At 39.7% G+C, this 18,136-nt stretch overlaps 1 protein-coding gene across 1 annotated transcript; it reads left to right on the forward strand.

Moving 5' to 3' along the window:
* Nucleotides 1-11,066: 11,066 nt before the first annotated feature.
* On the forward strand, nucleotides 11,067-11,897 carry LOC149149428 (uncharacterized). The gene is made up of 3 exons (XM_089442479.1): nucleotides 11,067-11,126; nucleotides 11,334-11,465; nucleotides 11,607-11,897. The coding sequence occupies exons 1-3, from the start codon at nucleotides 11,067-11,069 to the stop codon at nucleotides 11,895-11,897; spliced, it is 483 nt and encodes a 160-aa protein (XP_089298605.1).
* Nucleotides 11,898-18,136: the final 6,239 nt, after the last annotated feature.

Here is an 18,136-nt window from a genome sequence, read left to right on the forward strand (position 1 = left end):
TTTGGCACACCCTCTACCTAGAACTCCAGAGCAGTTCCTTTTGGCCTTTTTTAGACTCTATAACGGAAAAAGTCCATCCGAGCATTTGTCACTTCGGGCTCGTTAAAACATCGAAGGCGACTAGAGTCATCTTTAGCTTTTTCTCGACTCTTTAAAATTGAAAAAGCAAGTTGTGTCTAAGCGTCGTTAAAATTTATTTTAAACAGAATAATCACCCCTTTTTCCTGCGTTGATCTTTAGGTTGAGAAAATGGAGCCCACCAACCAAGGAATTCCCCTTGGTGGAAATCCTAGTCCCTTCTCCTCTTGGGGAGATGTTGGTACGCCCCATATGGCCACATTGTCGCTTCCAGGACTGACAATTGGTCTGCCGGTCTGGCTCTTCTCAACCAATGTCGTTCAGAACACCACTATTCCTGAACAGTCAAATCAATAGTTAGACCAGTCCAAAGTTGCCCACCAGCCTTCTACTTCCTCTAATTCTTCCTCTCCTCCTTCCTCTTCGCTTGACGGAACTGGTAAAACAAAAAACCAAGTTCCTAAGGAGAAGAAGGAAAAGAAGAAGAAAGAGAAGAAGAAGAAGGAGCCAAAAGCGACTGGGGGCAAACAAGTGTCGTCTGACAAAAATCCACACACAGCAATGACTAGGCCTAAATCACCATGTGTCATATGCAAGGGAGACTACTTCCACAGAGATTGTCCCTGCATCCCTCGAATCCTAAGGGACTGGTCTCCCCGTTTGCACAATCCGGTGGCATCAACCTCTGATAGCCATGTTGAATGCATACCATCAACTAGCGAAAGTGAAGTCCTTGGACAAAAAGGGAGAGCTAGATCTCCCTGTAGACTGTGCAAAGGCAACCACGCCATCCACCGTTGTCCCTTCTTAGACGAAGCGAAAAGAGTTTTGGATGATCGTCCGGTTTCACCGTTACGACTTCCTCCTGGATATAAAAAACTCTTGCCGAGTCCTTCGTTAGTTGAAAATCCAGCTGGCCCGCTCAAGTGGTCAGCTGAAACGCCGGTCATTGAAGATGAACCAGCTGAATCCATACCCGATGAAAGTCAAAAGGTCGAGGCGGCAGTTGACCCGGTCTTGCCTTCAGAGGTTTTGTCTTCGAATGATACAGTCACTGAACAGGATAAGGATGACACCATCCAGATTCTTTTCATCAACACAGACTCCGACGAACACAGGGGAAATCCACCCATTCCTTTATCGCAGGAAGGAAGTTCGTCAGAGCAATATCCGGCCGTCTACTCGGTCCAACCACCAAGCAACCTAGTTGTCTCCTTCGACTGGAACCAACTAGGCAGACCCCGTTTGCTAGCAAGCATACCATTCAGAATTATCGTCCAAATATACAGAATGGTCGTGGCTGGCACCATCATTGATGAGGGGGCATCTGTGAGTATCCTTCCCTCTATTGCTTGGAAAGCGCTTGGTTCGTCAGCGCTTTTGCCTGAAATGAGAAATCTGACAGGCTTTGATAAAGGAACCAGTCGACCTTTAGGGATCCTCCCCAATGTGCCCATAACATTGAAAGGGAAGACCGTTCAAATGAACGTGATGGTCGTTCAAGGACCCTTGGATTATAACCTACTCCTTGGACGAGACTATATATATTGCATGGGAGCCATCGTCTCCTCACTCTTTAGAGTAATGTGTTTTCCGCACGAAGGAAGAGTGGTCAAGCTCGTGGACCAGCTTTCATTTCCGGGATCACGCATCGCAAATAGTCATATACCGTCCCTAATGGTCTCTTCACGCAAGAAATGTCTCAACCCACGGTCCGTCCTCCCGATGAGCGCGAGTAATTCGGAAGGATATGGCTGGAACCCAGGGGGCATGCGTCCTGGTCTGCTTCGGCAGGAAAACTTTGGGTATAGGGTAGGTTTCTGCGGGAGAATATGACTAGTCTGTACCCCGTCCGTGATTGGAAAAGGGGTTGTTCTAGAATAAGATTCTCTTGTCAAAGTTATGTGAGTTGACAGACCTGAGTCAATCACCTTTTTCTATCTCAGTAGACATTGCCGAAGAAGTGTTTTGTTTGAAAGATTAATAGAACAATCTTTGGGTGACCTGTAAGAGGTAGGCCTCTCTCGCTGAAACAAATGTTTTATCGGACTAAAGTAGGGGTAACCTTGAAACTCTGTTTTATACCTGGGGGCATGCAACCCTTTTGGAGTGCAAGCAAGGGGCAACTATTTATTTTTTAAATTTTTAGGTCCTCCCTTTAAACCTGTAGGTCTAACCATTTAAACTCGTAGGATTAGTCGTTTCTGAACTTGCATAAAGAAAGGATTCCAGGAGCAAATCTTTGTAAGGCGCAAGCTCCATAAAAAATGGGATCCTACATGAGACATTCTTATCATATGACTAGATAATCGAGCAGTTTTAGCACATAGTTCATGCTCGCTAAAAAATAAACATAAGATCGAGCAAATGTTTCAATCCGCGTTTAAGCTCGTTAAAAAATGAACTACCCGGTAAATAACCACTGCGAATGTAGATTTATCAGCCATTAAAACCTTGGTCGTGTTTGCACCGTCACCTCCACTTTTCCATTGGCCGATCATTCACCTCCATTTGATTGTTTACCGATTTTGAGAAACAGCTGCGAAGAGTGATTTCACTAGCCATCCTTGTGACACTGCTGTGATTGGAAAATTCCAACCCTTACCTGGAATCAGCTGCTACCCGTTCATCACTCGTTCCTCAAAAGACGAGTCTTCTTTAAGCTCTTTTCATCTGACTCGTAAAATATGAAAAGATTGCCGAGTTTTGGCCTTCCAGCTCGTTAAAGTGACCAGAAGTGCTATCCCTCCTCTAGATTTTAATCTTTTTCAACCTGAGGGATTATTGCACAAAAAGATCGAGCGCTTGTTTTGTTCGGCTCATTAAAACTATCGAAAATTCATCCCTTCTGTATCGTTTTATACTTTTTCGGACTTAAGGGATTAGATGAAGAAAAAGGAACTTTGGAGTTATCTTTACGTACCTTTTCAGACTCTCTAAAAATTAAAAGGACCGAGTTATCTTTTTCATTAGACTCGTTAAAAAGATTAATAGCGACAAACTTGTCTTTAGACGAGAACGAGTTTCACTATCGCTAGGCTCGTTAAAACATAGCGATGGGTTTGCCCGAATGGCAAATTATAGAACAAGCATATGTTATCCTCCTCAAGCTTGACAAAAATAAAGAGGTACTGAACAGAAATGACTGGGGAAAATTGGGAAGAAACTCAAAGAACTTTTATTGGTAGCAAGTCGCTCTTGAACATGACACTTCCACTCCGTGCCTGAGTCAGGTTGGGTTGTTTCATTCACCGGTCACATCGCCATGGTCTCGCCATACCATCCACCTTTGCGGTAAATGCTACCGATCCATCACACAAGTGTCGCCGATATGTTCAAGAGAAGTCATCCAGAGAAGTCAACCATGTCCCATCCACTACCATACATTATCCTTCATTCTTTCATGACGACCACCCTGAACCATATATCATCAGATCGTTTTCACCTCCATCAAAATCATTTGCTCCGTTCCATGTCACTGATGTGGGATACATTAAGGCCCTCCTTTGATGGATCGCTTCTTGTCGACATCAGCTCATTATCCAAGAAGTTGATCTAGGAACACCCCCTTTAGTACTTTGAAGCTTGCATGCCTCAATGGCAAGTTTCTCACTTCCGGCGATAGGTATACATCAATGACCTTCGACCGAAAGATTTTGCGTGGTGTTCGACGCCAAGTCCTTTATTCACACCACGTGAATTGTACTGCAGTACCTTGAGGGTCATTATCATTATCGGTGATTCCTCTCGCGCTTGTTAACAGTTTACATCATTGACTGGTAATCAAGCGATGTCTTTCCATGTTCGACTTCAGAACATTTCTCACATGGATCGACTTGTACATAGAGTGAAGATCGGACGAGATTGAAGACCCCGGATCTAGTTTCATCCATCCGGGCTGCGATATATATTCAGGAAAAATAAAGACATTGACATGTACAGCATTACAGCATAGATAATCATCCTACCAAAAGGATGATGATTTCATCAAAATCATCAGTCTACCATCAGACGATTGTCTGTCCTATGTACATCAAAATGAATTTATAAAGCTGAGCATGGGAATGCCCGCCTCAGCTAGATCATGAAAACAGTATGAAAAATAATGTATTGTATTGTATCTTATTACAGGTCTCCTCCCAGCATTGGAAGAACTTCGGATCCTCCAAATAAAGCATTTCACCCGATAAACGGCCTCATACTTTAGGGGGCAACTGTTATAGACATTTTTGTGCCTTACAGCTATAAGCATGAAATGTCCATAATTCAAGGGATCCAAAGTCCCTAAAGATGTTGTTACAGCTCCTAAAGGAACAAGGTCAACCAATGACAGCTTCTCCCAGAAGTTCTCCACCAAAAACCACTCAGAAATAGTCAATTCAGGATCAATTCAGAGGCTCCACTAGGTGCCTGCGTTGAAATGTAGAGGCTACACTGGCTAGGTGCACTGCAAAGCAGGTGGAAGCACTACCAGGGTGCACTGAGCGGGAAATGACAAATGGAAAGCTCATTCAACGAGGTGGAAATACCATGGAAGCTTCCAGAATCTTCTCCAATGACACTTGCCTCAATGAAGTCGACTAGTGATGAGTAAGAGGCTCTAAACCTCCAAGTGGAAGCAAGAACTGACAGAGAGAAGCCACAAGTCGAAGCATAAGCTGACTCATCCTCTCTGCTTACATCTATATATGGATCTCTCACCCAGAGGTTCAGGAGGCTGGAATTTTGTATTTTGCAGAGAATTGCTGTTGGTTTGAGATTGAGATTAGTACATTGGGTGATTTATGCTTTGTTGGAGGAGAGGAAGGGATTCCTTTGCTGGGAGGTAGATGCTGGATCGGGACTCACTTGGTTGTATCTCCTCTTGGAATTTATTATCATATCAATAAACTATTTGAGTTTCTCCTACATGCTGTGTATCAATGATGTTTTTCTATATTTGCATGTTTAGCTTAATCTGATCCCGAGCTTTTTATGAATGTATATCTATATCTTCGTGTAGTTTCTCTCTCTTGTGATTTTGCAGGGATTCGGTGAAGCTGGGCCGGTGAGAGAGCTGGGAGCTGGGAACTACTGAAGAGAGGAGCGATTGGATCAACAAACTAGCGAAAGACACAGGTTAGTTAGATCCTTTCTCCTCATTTACATTTCATAAAGAAGAATACTCAAATAAGTTTCCTTGTTTGTTGCTAAGGCACTATCACACCTTAGAGTGGGATAGGGGCATTCCGAATTGGATACTTTTCCCAACAACAACTGCCATCTTTCAATTTACACCATCAGATTAAAAAAATTAATTAGCAAAATCATTAAAGCTCCCAATTCCAATAGGGGGGATGCCTATTGGCGTATCAAGTGCTACATAGTAGCTTATCCTTGTCGCTAAGTAAAAAATAGTAAGACTAGCAATATATTAAAGAAAATAGTTACTATTCTTTATAAATGTAGTTGCAAAATGTATCTTTGGGGCCCACGTTTGACAATGGAGATATACACTTACATTTGCATTGGTTGAGAATTGAATCATGGTTGTCGAAATTACACAACAACCAAATTGTTTTTTAAATATGCTCCTATAAGATAGACAACTAACATCATTTGTTAATTTTCAAATTATGACATTTGTTTTTTGATGATTTGTATGATAATTTTATAATTATGTTATGTAAATGTGAAAATATAAACATGAGTTTAGAAATGTGAAATTGTGATGCAGGAGCATCTCGCTCATAAATATTATAGAGGTATATTATGTGAATTGTTTGTTTGTTATTTACATGGATTTTAGAGATTTAATTCAAATTTAATTGAGGTAATTAATTGTGTAGTTAAAATAATGTTCCTATATTAGGTATATATACTTAATGTATTTATAAAAGTGAAAATATTTATTTAATCAATATAAATAACATCTGTATGGGCTCGTAAGTTAACAGTAAAGCTAGTTTGTAAAAAAATATTTTAAGTATTGTTTAAACATATGATTTAGATATGAAAGGAAGTTATCACTTTCCATTCCATTCGTTCATGGAGTGGCTACTACGAGAATATACTGCCATCTTTCAATTTACACCATCAGATTAAAAAAATTAATTAGCAAAATCATTAGAGCTCCCAATTCCAATGGGGGGGTGCCTATTGGCGTATCAAGTGCTACATAGTAGCTTATCCTTGTCGCTAAGTAAAAAATAGATAGACTAGCAATATATTAAAGAAAATAGTTACTATTCTTTATAAATGTAGTTGCAAAATGTATCTTTGGGGCCCACGTTTGACAATGGAGATATACACTTACATTTGCATTGGTTGAGAATTGAATCATGGTTGTCGAAATTACACAACAACCAAATTGTTTTTTAAATATGCTCCTATAAGATAGACAGCTAACATCATTTGTTAATTTTCAAATTATGACATTTGTTATTTGATGATTTGTATGATAATTTTATAATTATGTTATGTAAATGTGAAAATATAAACATGAATTTAGAAATGTGAAATTGTGACGCATGAGCATCTAGCTCACCATGACCGGGTGAAGTCTCGCCAGGCTGGAAGGTTGTTGAATATCTGGATTGCTTTTTTTTTATTACTAGTTTATGAAGTTATAAGCTAGGATTCTAGTTACTTTACTCTTAGTTATTAAATGTCAAAGTTAAATGTCAATTAGGGTTATTATAGGTCAACATAAATAAATATCAGTTTAGGAAATTGATTTGTTAATTTAAGAAAGAAAGGACAAAATTGTCTAAAAGCAGATCTTGTAATGATAACCCAAAACTGTAGTTACCCAACCAATTGCTTTTGTTCAACTGACAAATAATTGCGGTTTCAAAGTAACTGTAACCACAAGGTATAAAAGGAGCAACGTAAGACAAGAGCAAGGTTCTACAATTTTGTAACATAGAAATAAAGGAACAGAGCTATTTCAATAAAAAATTTCCATCTGTGTACATTGTCTATCTGCTGTATGACCAAATTTCTTTTCATTAATCGAATTGAAAATGAACAGTGTTGACAAACATAGAGAGACCACGGTAAGGTCTCATTGTTTTATGTTCTCGTCGAATGAACAAACTACAGTAAAACCATTTAAAAGCATAGCCACAGAGTGAAGGGCTGATGTGTTGAGCCACAATCTGAAAAGGAGTTACAACCAAAGACCCGAGAAGAAACAGGACCGCACACAGAGAATGGAAGAGCAACCTATAGCAAAGGTATTCCTTTAAACGATTCTTCATAATTTCAGAAGTTCAACAGCGATAACAAAACCCTGATTGCATTGCTATTGACCATTATATGCACACATTACATTCCTTGAAAAACAACAACAAGGGCCGTGTCCTGAGTGGACAAACCCTAGCCTAGGGTTTGGGAATAGAGACTCCAAATAACCAGTCAACGAACGACTAACTAGAACAGGCAGGCCGAAGCCTCAACTCCACAAGGAATAACGACTGTGCATGTCACGCAAAGACAGAAAAACCAAAATCTACAGAAAACCTAAAGAAATATCAGTGCATTGACGAGCTAAAGTTCCAGAGCCTACCAACAAAGGTTCGCCACCCTTGGAAGACCGAAACTCGAATGGCCCACGTACCCAAGTCGAACCATTTACCTGCAGACACAACAGAGCATCGTTAATACATGTACACTGTGGAAAGAACCAAGTCAAGCAAACATAGAATTAAGAGGGTTTTGCATATAAATACCTGAGCAAGCGGACCAGAGGTTCGAGGAGCAGAGCCAAGCCGAATCAACGAAGCTGAGACATGAGGAGCGGTTTTGGTTAGCATAAACACCAAGAAGAGGTGGAAACTGAATCAGGGAATGAGTCAATACCTAGTTCGAGTCACAGAAACCTGGAAATGTGTTGCCTGAAATCCGAGGACGGCGGAAGTTCAACAAATGACATACATAACAGTGACCAGAGACACCCATCATAATATCGAAGGCGACCACAACCATAGCAGAGGCAACAGTATAATTACGGAGATAGTATAAGAACAATTGAGAACGATATTTGGACGAGACCCCAGATTCCACAACCGTATCATAGAAAAAATGACAAGATGAGACTGAAAGACTTACCGGGTGAAAAATCAAGCGAGCACGCCAACAGAACCAGAGTAGTTTCCATCCACCGGGGACTGACAAGAGCATAGCCAGGTGTGGGAGACTTACAGTCATCCACATTGATATCCAATGGTGAAACAGAGACCTCCATATTCAACAGAGCAAGAGCCAGACAGAAAACTCACCAAACCCTCACAACAACCACACCGCAGAGTAGAACTGTCTCGAATGACCGAGAAACTGAGGTTTTTTGGCAAAGAACGAGTAGAGGAACCAGGCCCAAGGCATGTAGGTAGGAATTTAATGCGGCAGTAATTGCTCACAGTTGCCAACCCGACGTCCACTAACCACCTTTGCATGCGACCACCAGAAAAGTCCAAACGTTGAAACAAATCCGGCGACTGTTGTAAAGCGAGGACACGTAGAGTTGTGGGCCAGTGTGGCTGGGCTACGTCAGAGTGGTATCAGAGCGATTGTTTATGTTAGTAGGAAGAATGGAGAGAGGAAGGTGAGGTCATGGCAGAGGTGCTCGAAGATTGGCAGAGGAAGGATTGAGAGAGGAGATCAGAATTCTTGCTACCCGTTTGGAGGCAGTAGAGGCAGGTAGACGAAGAGATCCAGAAATGGGTGATGCTAGTGAAGAGGAAGTTGAAGTAGCAGCAGATGGACTAGAAGGTGAGTCCGCAGAGGTGAGATTGCTGAGATCTATTTTAGTAGCAAGCAGTAAACCCAAACCAGAACTCTCGACGTATGACGGCAGCCTGTCTATCAAAGTTTTATTGGATTGGATTAGTGAGATGGATAAGTACTTTGAGTGCAAGGAAGTCAACGAAGACTGCAGAGTCAAATTCGCTGCGACGAAACTGAAGGGATGCGCAGCCCTATGGTGGGATAGTGTCCAGAATGAGAGGAAGAGGTTGAACAAGGTGCCGATTAAAACCTGGTCAAGAATGGTGGCCAAGTTAAAGGGTAGATTTTTGCCGAGGGACTATCAGATTGCATTGCACAGGCAGGTGCAGAATCTGAGACAGAAAGGATTGATGGTAAAGGAGTACAAAAAGGAGTTATGTCGAGTGAATTTGCGGGCAGGATATACAGAGGATATAGAAGAAAGAACAGCTAGGTATGTTAATGGGCTGAGGTGAGATATTTTGGATGAAATCAGTATTTTATCTCTAAACAACACTGAGGAAGTGTATCAGAGTGCGATAAAGGCTGAGGAGAAAATTACCAGAAGGCAGAATGCCTGGAGAGGACGAGGAGCCACTAGAGGGAAAGGCTAGCCCTATGGCAAGGGCTGAACTGCTAACAGTAAGGAGGAAGCCAGCAGTTCTAAAGCTTCCGGATCAGCAGATAGAGGTGACAGCGCGAGAGGCGGTAGGTCATCCTAGTGAGGTAGGGGAAATGGCTGAGGTAGAGGGGCTGGTTATAAGTGTTATAGGTGTCATAAATGGGGGCAACGCTCATTTGAATGTCCAGAAGCAGATCCAGCTAGACAGTGGGGTGCGTATGTGGCGCAACCAGAGGAAGCAGTAGTGCCTCCTCAAGAAACAGAGAATGCTCCAGAGACGGGAGAAGCTTTGGTGTTGCACAAGGTGTTGTTAAAACCAGTCAAGGAGGTCACCGAACAGACACAATGGAAGGCTTTGTTTAGGACGATTTGTAAGTCACGAGGTAAGTGTTGTAAGTTGATTATTGATAGTGGTAGTACTGATAACTTAGTGTCCATAGAGATGGTGGAAAAATTGGAGTTGAAACGCTCGAAGAATCCCAATCCTTATAGAGTTTCGTGGCTGCAAAAAGGCCATCAGTTGCTGGTGGATGAACAGAGCGAGGTTGAGTTTCAGATAGGCAGATATAAGGACAAAATTGTTTGTGACATCATGCCAATGGATGTATGTCACATACTGCTGGGCAGGCCTTGGCAATATGATAGGAAGGTGGTACACGATGGATTGACGAACTGTTACAAATTCGTGAAGGATGGAATCAAGCATATCCCTGTACCCATCAGAGAAGAAGGAACAATAGAGACTAGTGAACCAAGAACATTATTGGTCAGTGGAAAACAGTTTTTAAAATAGGTTGAGGATAGTGAGATAGGTTATGCGATTGTAGAGAGAGCAAGGATAGTCTTGTTGCATACAGAGGTATCAGATTTACCTATAGAGATCCAATAAATGTTGGAGGAGTTTACAGACATAGTTGTAGATGACTTGCCAGACAAGTTACCCCCCAAAAGGAGCATAGGTCCTCACATTGACTTCATACCCGGGGCCAGTTTGCTGTACAAAGCAGCATATCGAATGAGCCGTAAGGACAATGAAGAAATTAGGAAGCAAGTGCAAGAGATGTTGGACAAGGGATTCATAAGGGAGAGCTTGAGCCCTTGTGTTGTTCCAACGGTCCTCGCTCCCAAGAAGGGAGGAGAATGGGGGATGTGCACCGACTCAAGGGCCATCAATAAAATCACCATCCGGTACAGGTTTCCACAACCGCGAATGGATGATATGATGGATTGTTTAAGTGGGGCAACTTATTTCTCTAAGATAGACTTGAAAAGAGGGTACCATCAGATTCGGATATGAGAGGGGGACGAATGGAAGACAACCTTTAAGACGAATGAGCGGTTGTACGAATGGTTGGTCATGCCATTTGGGCTGAGCAATGCACCCAGTACGTTCATGAGGTTAATAAATGAGATGCAAAAGGAGTATATCGGAAAATTTGTAATTATATACTTGGATGACATCCTGATTTTCAGCAGGACAAGGGAAGAACACCTTCAACATGTGCGTAAGGTGCTGGAGAAATCATAGCAGAATAAACTGCTAATAAACTTGAAGAAATGTACTTTTCTGCAGAAGGAATTGATTTATTTGGGGTTTGTAATAGCAGAGAATGAACTAAAGATGGATCCAGAGAAGGTGGCAGTGATACTGAATTGGCCATCTCTGAAAAATTTGTTTGAGGTACGTAGCTTTCATGGATTAGCAAGTTTTTACAGGAAATTCATAAAGAATTTCAGCAAAATTTCTGCGCCAATGCTAGATACCATAAAAAAGGCCAGCAAACCTTTTCGATGGATAGAGGCAGTAGAGAGAAGTTTCCAGTTGTTGAAAAAGAAGATTATTGAGGGGCCGATCCTGAGATTACCTGATTTTAAGAAGTTATTTCAGGTTCGCTGTGATGCCAGCAAGACAAAAATTGGAGCTGTACTCAGTCAGGAGGATAAGACTATAGCATTCTTCAGCGAGAAGCTAAACAAGAGTAGACAGAAATACTCATCGTATGATAAGGAGTTCTATGCTGTTATACAGGCATTAAAACACTGGAGGCATTATCTATTGGGAAATGAATTTGTGTTGTTTTCAGATAATTCTACACTACAGTATGTAATGCAGTAGCACAAGCTCAACCACAAGCATGCCAAATGGGTGGAGTATTTGCAGAGTTTCAACTTCATATTGAAACATATTAGCGGGCAAGCAAACAAGGTAGCGGATGCGCTGAGTAGGAAAGCTCTACTTCTACAGGAAAGCACTGTGCAGGTGCTGGGTTTTGAGCACTTACAGGACTTGTACCAGACGGATACAGATTTTAAGGAGGCCTATGAGGCATGTCAAAACCCTTTAATGAGAGATAACAGTCCTCGGTTGGACTACAATCTACAGGAAAAGTTGTTGTTTAAGGGAGGACAGTTGTGCATACTTGACTGCTCAATGAGGGAGAATATTATTTAAGAGAAGCACAGTGGAGGTTTGGCCGGACATTTCGATATGGATAAGACCCTCGAGCAACTTAGTCATTTTTATTTTTGGCCGGAGATGTGAAGAGATGTACAACGGTTTGTGGCCAGATGCAAAGTGTGCCAGTTAGCAAAGGGTCACAATCAAAACACAGGACTATATACACCGTTACCTGTTCCAAGCAGACCATGGGACTCAGTCAGTTTGGAATTCATCTTAGGTCTACCAAAGACATAGTGAGGATAGGACTCAGTAATGGTAGTGGTGGACAAATTCTCGAAAATGGCACATTTTATTCCTTGCAGGAAAACCAGTGATGCCACCCACGTGGCCCACTTATTTTTCAATGAGATTACCAGGCTACATGGATTGCCTAAATCTATCATTTCAGACAGGGATGTGAAGTTCACGGGACACTTTTGGCATACCTTATGGAAAAAAATGGACACACAGCTAAGCTATAGTTGTGCATATCACCCGCAAACTGACGGGCAAACAGAAGTTGTAAATAGGAGTCTGGGAAACCTGTTATGAAGCTTGGTCGGGGAGAATTCATGGATGTGGGATTGAGCACTAGCATAGGCAGAGTTCACTTACAGTGACTCGCCTAACCACAGCATAGGTTTCAGTCCATTTCAGATCTTGTACGGCATGCCTCCTCGCGGAGTGCATGAACTGTAGGACCTTGGATTGTAGGAAAGGCGAAGCACAGACGAAGAATATTTCGCTAACGCGATGAGAGACTTGCATGAACAGGTGAAAATGAAATTACAGGACAACAACTTAATGTACAAATAACACAAAAATTTGAAGAGAAGGGAAGTACAGTTTGATGTGGGGGACGAAGTCCTCGCGCATTTACACAAAGAAAGCTTTCCCATAGGTATGTATAATAAATTGAAGTATAAAAAGATAGGGCCTTGCAAAGTCCTTCGGAAGTTTTCGGCGAATGCCTACGAGATACAGTTACCACCCGGAATAGGCATTTCACCTATCTTTAACGTAGCAGACCTGTTCCCTTACATCACTGACCCAGAGGAAAAGGAAGAAGATGGAACCACGCGACCTACATGGAGTACCCAAGAAAAAGGAGAAGCTTGGAAGAGATAGATGCCTTACGTCCAACCTCCCGAGATCGAAAGTATTCTGGACACTCAGGTGGTTAAACGAACTCGGCGGAAGGAGTATGTATAGTACCTGGTCAAGTGGAAGAACCATCCTATTGAGGACAGTTCGTGGCTTGATGCCAGGCAAATTGAACAGATAGGTACTTCAGTCGAGAAGCTCATGGACCGGAGCCATGATTTCTTTTTGCCTCGAGAGCCTGATGCAGGAGCATCTAGCTCACCATGACCGAGTGAAGTCTTGCCAGGCTGGAAGGTTGTTGAATATCTGGATTGTTTTTTTTTTATTACTAGTTTATGAAGTTATAAGCTAGGATTCTAGTTACTTTACTCTTAGTTATTAAATGTCAAAGTTAAATGTCGGTTAGGGTTATTATAGGTCAACAGAAATAAATATCAGTTTAGGAAATTGATTTGTTAATTTAGGAAAGAAAGGACAAAATTGTCTAAAAGTAGATCTTGTAATGATAACCGAAAATTGTAGTTACCCAACCAATTGTTTTTGTTCAACTGACAAATAATTGCAGTTTCAAAGTAACTGTAACCACAAGGTATAAAAGGAGCAATGTAAGACAAGAGCAAGGTTCTGCAATTTCGTAGCATAGAAATAAAGGAACAGATCTATTTCAATAAAAATTGTCCATATGTGTACATTGTCTATCTGCTGTATGATCAAATTTCTTTTCATTTATCGAATTGAAAACGAACAGTGTTGATAAACAGAGAGAGACCACGGTAAGGTCTCATTGTTTTATGTTCTTGTCAAATGAACAAACTACAGTAAAACCATTTAAAAGCATAGCCACAGAGCGAAGGGCCAATGTGTTGAGCCACAGTCCGAAAAGAAACAAGACTACACACAGAGAATAGAAGAGCAACCTATAGCAAAGGTATTCCTTTAAACGATTCTTCATAATTTCACAAGTTCAACAGTGATAACAAAACCCTGATTGCATTGCTATTGACCATTATATGCACACATTACATTCCTTGAAAGACAACAACAAGGGCCATGTCTTGAGTGGACAAACCTTGGCCTATGGTTTAGGAACATAGACCCCAAATAACCAGTCAACGAACGACTAACCAGAACAGGCAGGCCGAAGACTCAACTCCACAAGGAATAACGACTGTGCATGTCACGCAAAGACAACAAAACCAAAATCTACAGAAAACCCAAAGAACTATCAGTGCATTGATGAGTTGAAGTGCCAGAGCCTACCGGCAAAGGTTCACCACCCTTGGAAGACCGAAACCCGGATGGCCCACGTACCCAGGTCGAGCCATTGACCTGCATACACAACAGAGCATCGTTAATACATGTACACTGTGGAAAGAACCAAGTCAAGCAACCATAGAAACAAGAGGGTTTTGCATATAAATACTTGAGCAAGCGGACCAGAGGTTCGAGGAGCAGAGCCAAGCCGAATCGACGAAGTTGAGACAGGAGGAGTGGTTTTGGTTAGCATAAACACCAAGAAGAGGTGGAAACTGAATCAGGGAATGAGTCAATACCTGGTTCGAGTCGCGGAAACCTGCCAATGTGTTGCCTGAAATCCAAATACAGCAGAATTTCAAAAAATTACACACAGAATAGTGACCAGAGACACCATCATAATAGCGAAGGTGTCCAAAACCATAGCAGAGGCAACAATATAATAACGGAGATAGTATAACAACAACAGAGAATGATAGTTGGACGAGACCCCAGATTCCACAACTGTATCATAGCAAAAATGACAGGACGAGACTGAAAGACTTACCGGGTGAAAAATCAAGCGAGCACACCAACAGAACCAGAGTAGTTTCAATCCACCGGAGACTGGAAAGAGCATAACCAGGTGTGGGAGACTTACAGTCATCCACAGTGATATCTGGCGGAGAAATAGAGACCTCCATATTCAACAGAGCAAGAGCCAGACGGAAAACTCACCAAACCCTCACAGCAGCCACACCGTAGAGTAGAACTGTCTCGAATGACTGAGAAATTGAGGTGTTTTGGCAAAGAATGAGCGGAGGAACTAGGCCTGAGGCATGTAGGTAGGAATTGAATGCGGCAGTAATTGCTCACAGTTGCCAACCCGATGTCCACTGAACACCTTTGCATGCGACCACTGGAAAAGTCCAAACGTTGAAAAAAATCCGGCGACCATTGTAAAGCGAGGACACATAGAGTTGTGGGCCAGTGTGGCTGGGCTACGTCAAATTGTTAATGTTTAAAAGTATACATGATGATTAGTAATTTCAATTGCTTGTCGAGTTTTTTAAATATGGGATAGTTTGAAACAATTGGTAAACTGACCGAAAGATAGATTTAATACGAATTACACTCAATTAATTAAGTGTAAATTATAAACCTTGCATCAATACAATACCATGACTTGGTAGGTGGGGTTTTTATCAATTAATCTAATCTGTTAACTGAAGTTGAACTCGACTGGTTAAGACTTGTACACACCTCACCGAGCTATGTTAACTCAATAACTAGATCAGTGTAATTTTGTACTTTTATATATATTGAAGTTAAAGTTAAAATAAAAGAAGATTGATATTAGGAAGGGTAATTATATTTTAAATATAATTATGCGTACCCATGATATGTACCATATGTAAAATTATCAAATTGATATACATTCGCCCTAGAAAACAGGGCGATGAAACTCGAACCAAATCTGGAATTGTAGCGTGTAGCGTAGAGGATCCCCGATGCTGTCAAATTCTGGAAAGAGGGAGGATTTTACACTTGTGTGCAAGAACGTGAAATCTCACCGACAGTTGTACTTGAAGCACTTTAATAAATGGGATGGTTGTGTTCCCAACAAGAAGTATTTAAACAAGGACGAGTTCCTTTGTTACAAAGATATAAAATCTACAGCTGGCAAGCCTAAGTGTCTTTGATCTCAACACTTTATAGTGATTAATTATTAAAATGAACAAGTTATGATGGGACCTTTGTATTTTTGGCTCTTTAATCAATGAAATGAGCAATAACATGTTCAATCTCATAATAAATTAGAATGAACATAAATAAATAAAAATATTCTCAAAAATTACAAAATTTGAATGTGCAAAGTTAAACTATGAAAACTTAGTAAATTGTTTTGGTCAAACCCAAACTAATATGAATTTAACCAAAAACCCAATGCAATATCCACTGCCTAACGACACTGATAATAATATATCTAAAAAATATTATTATTAAATATATCTTACTGTTTAATCTTGTATTTTCTATTTTATTTTTAAAATTATAAAATATAATTGTATTTCAGAATATATATAAAAATAAATAAATTTAAGAACATAATTAAATAAATAAGTTATAAAAATACAATTAAATAAATAAGTTAGAAAATTTAATTGAAATTATTTTTTCCACATAAAATAAAGGCTTCCTCAAGTACCGTAAGTACAAAGGAGTCGTAGAATAAAACTACGTTATCCTTTGCGTTGAGTTACCAAAGTAGATTTAATGCATGGTTAAACCAAATACTTATTTCACGTGTTTAAAGACATTTCATTTTAAGGCTTCGAAAGCATCGTAAGTACGGACGAGTCGTAGAATAAAATTGATTAGTCCTTTGCGTTTAGTTACCGAATGGTTACTTTTGATAGCCTTATTGCTAAGGACAATTGTTTTATTTTTATTTTTGATATTATAAGTTATTTTATTTCATAGTATAAGCATACTCAAATCGTTAAATCAAATAATTAACATTGGTTTATATGTTACGATGGATGTTATTTACTTTTTAACGTTAATGGTATTTAGTAGCATATAGTAATTTTTATTAATTATATAGTTGTGGTAGTCGATGATTAATGTGGACGAGAATGATTAATAATTTTATAAATTAAAGTATCAATATAATTATTGATAAAGTATCTCTGACCGTTTATTATTACTCATGAAGTCGAATTATGGCTGATTATGATTAATTAGGTTTAGTTATGCATGATCATGATTAATTTTGGTTGGATATTATTGATTATGTGTAATGATATTTGATTATGATTGACTTTCATAAACTATGGTCTACATTTTGAATTTCATTGAAAATGGTTAACTATGGGTGACCATGCTAGCTATGGATAACCATTTTGAATTTGGTTGATGATGGATGAAACAATTGACCATGTTTTACTATGGCTATGCTAGGTTGACCATACTTATATTATGGTTAAAAATTGTGGACAATGTTGGATTTAGTTGACCATAGTTGATTATGGTTTACTATATTAAAATATTATTGGACATAGTTCATTTTTTTTAACTATGTTTGAGTATGTTTGGTCATGGGTGAGCATCATTGACTATAGTTGCTTGTATTTTTACTATGGCTAGCCATCAATAGCCATGATAAATTATGGTTGATCATAATTTACCATAGTTGATTATCTTAAACTATTATTAGCCATGGTGAACTTGATTGACCATATTTGGCTATGATTCACCACAACTCACAACGGGTGACCATGTTGATTATCGATAACCACATTCTTTGAACTATTGTATGCTATGGATGACATGGTTAAGTATTTTTTATTGTTTTCTATGATTGACCGTGGTTATGTATGGTTGAACATCATGGAAAAAATTTACTATGGTTAATTTTTGTTGAACATGGTTGAAGTAGGTTTACTATGGTTAATCATGGTCAACATGTATTAGACTTTTTCAATGCTTGATTTACTATGATTCACATATGATTTACTTTGTTGTATGTTTGGTTTACCATGTTTTGCAATGGTTGAATTTAGTTTACCATCGGTTTGCTATGGTTTCTCTCCATTTATTATGGTTAACCATGTTGAATCTTGGTTAAATATGATTCACTTTAGATGACCATGGTTAACAATCGCTGATTATCATTAACCATGTTGATTATATTTAACTATGGATTACTATAGAAATGTTTGATTGCAATACTCATCATGGTTGGCTGATGTTGAATTTCTACAATTCTTAATAAATGCATCGAAATGTCATGTTCATTAAGCGTTATGTGACATTGCAACATTCCTTAAAGCATTATGTTACTTCTACAATGGTTATGTCACATTTTGATGTTCATCATTATTATGTTTTGTCAAATTGTTTTATTTTAT

Source organism: Pinus tabuliformis, chromosome 9, assembly GCF_031772625.1.
Source record: "Pinus tabuliformis cultivar Carrire ecotype Pingquan chromosome 9, CPIR1, whole genome shotgun sequence".
NCBI classification, from domain to species: domain Eukaryota; kingdom Viridiplantae; phylum Streptophyta; class Pinopsida; order Pinales; family Pinaceae; genus Pinus; species Pinus tabuliformis.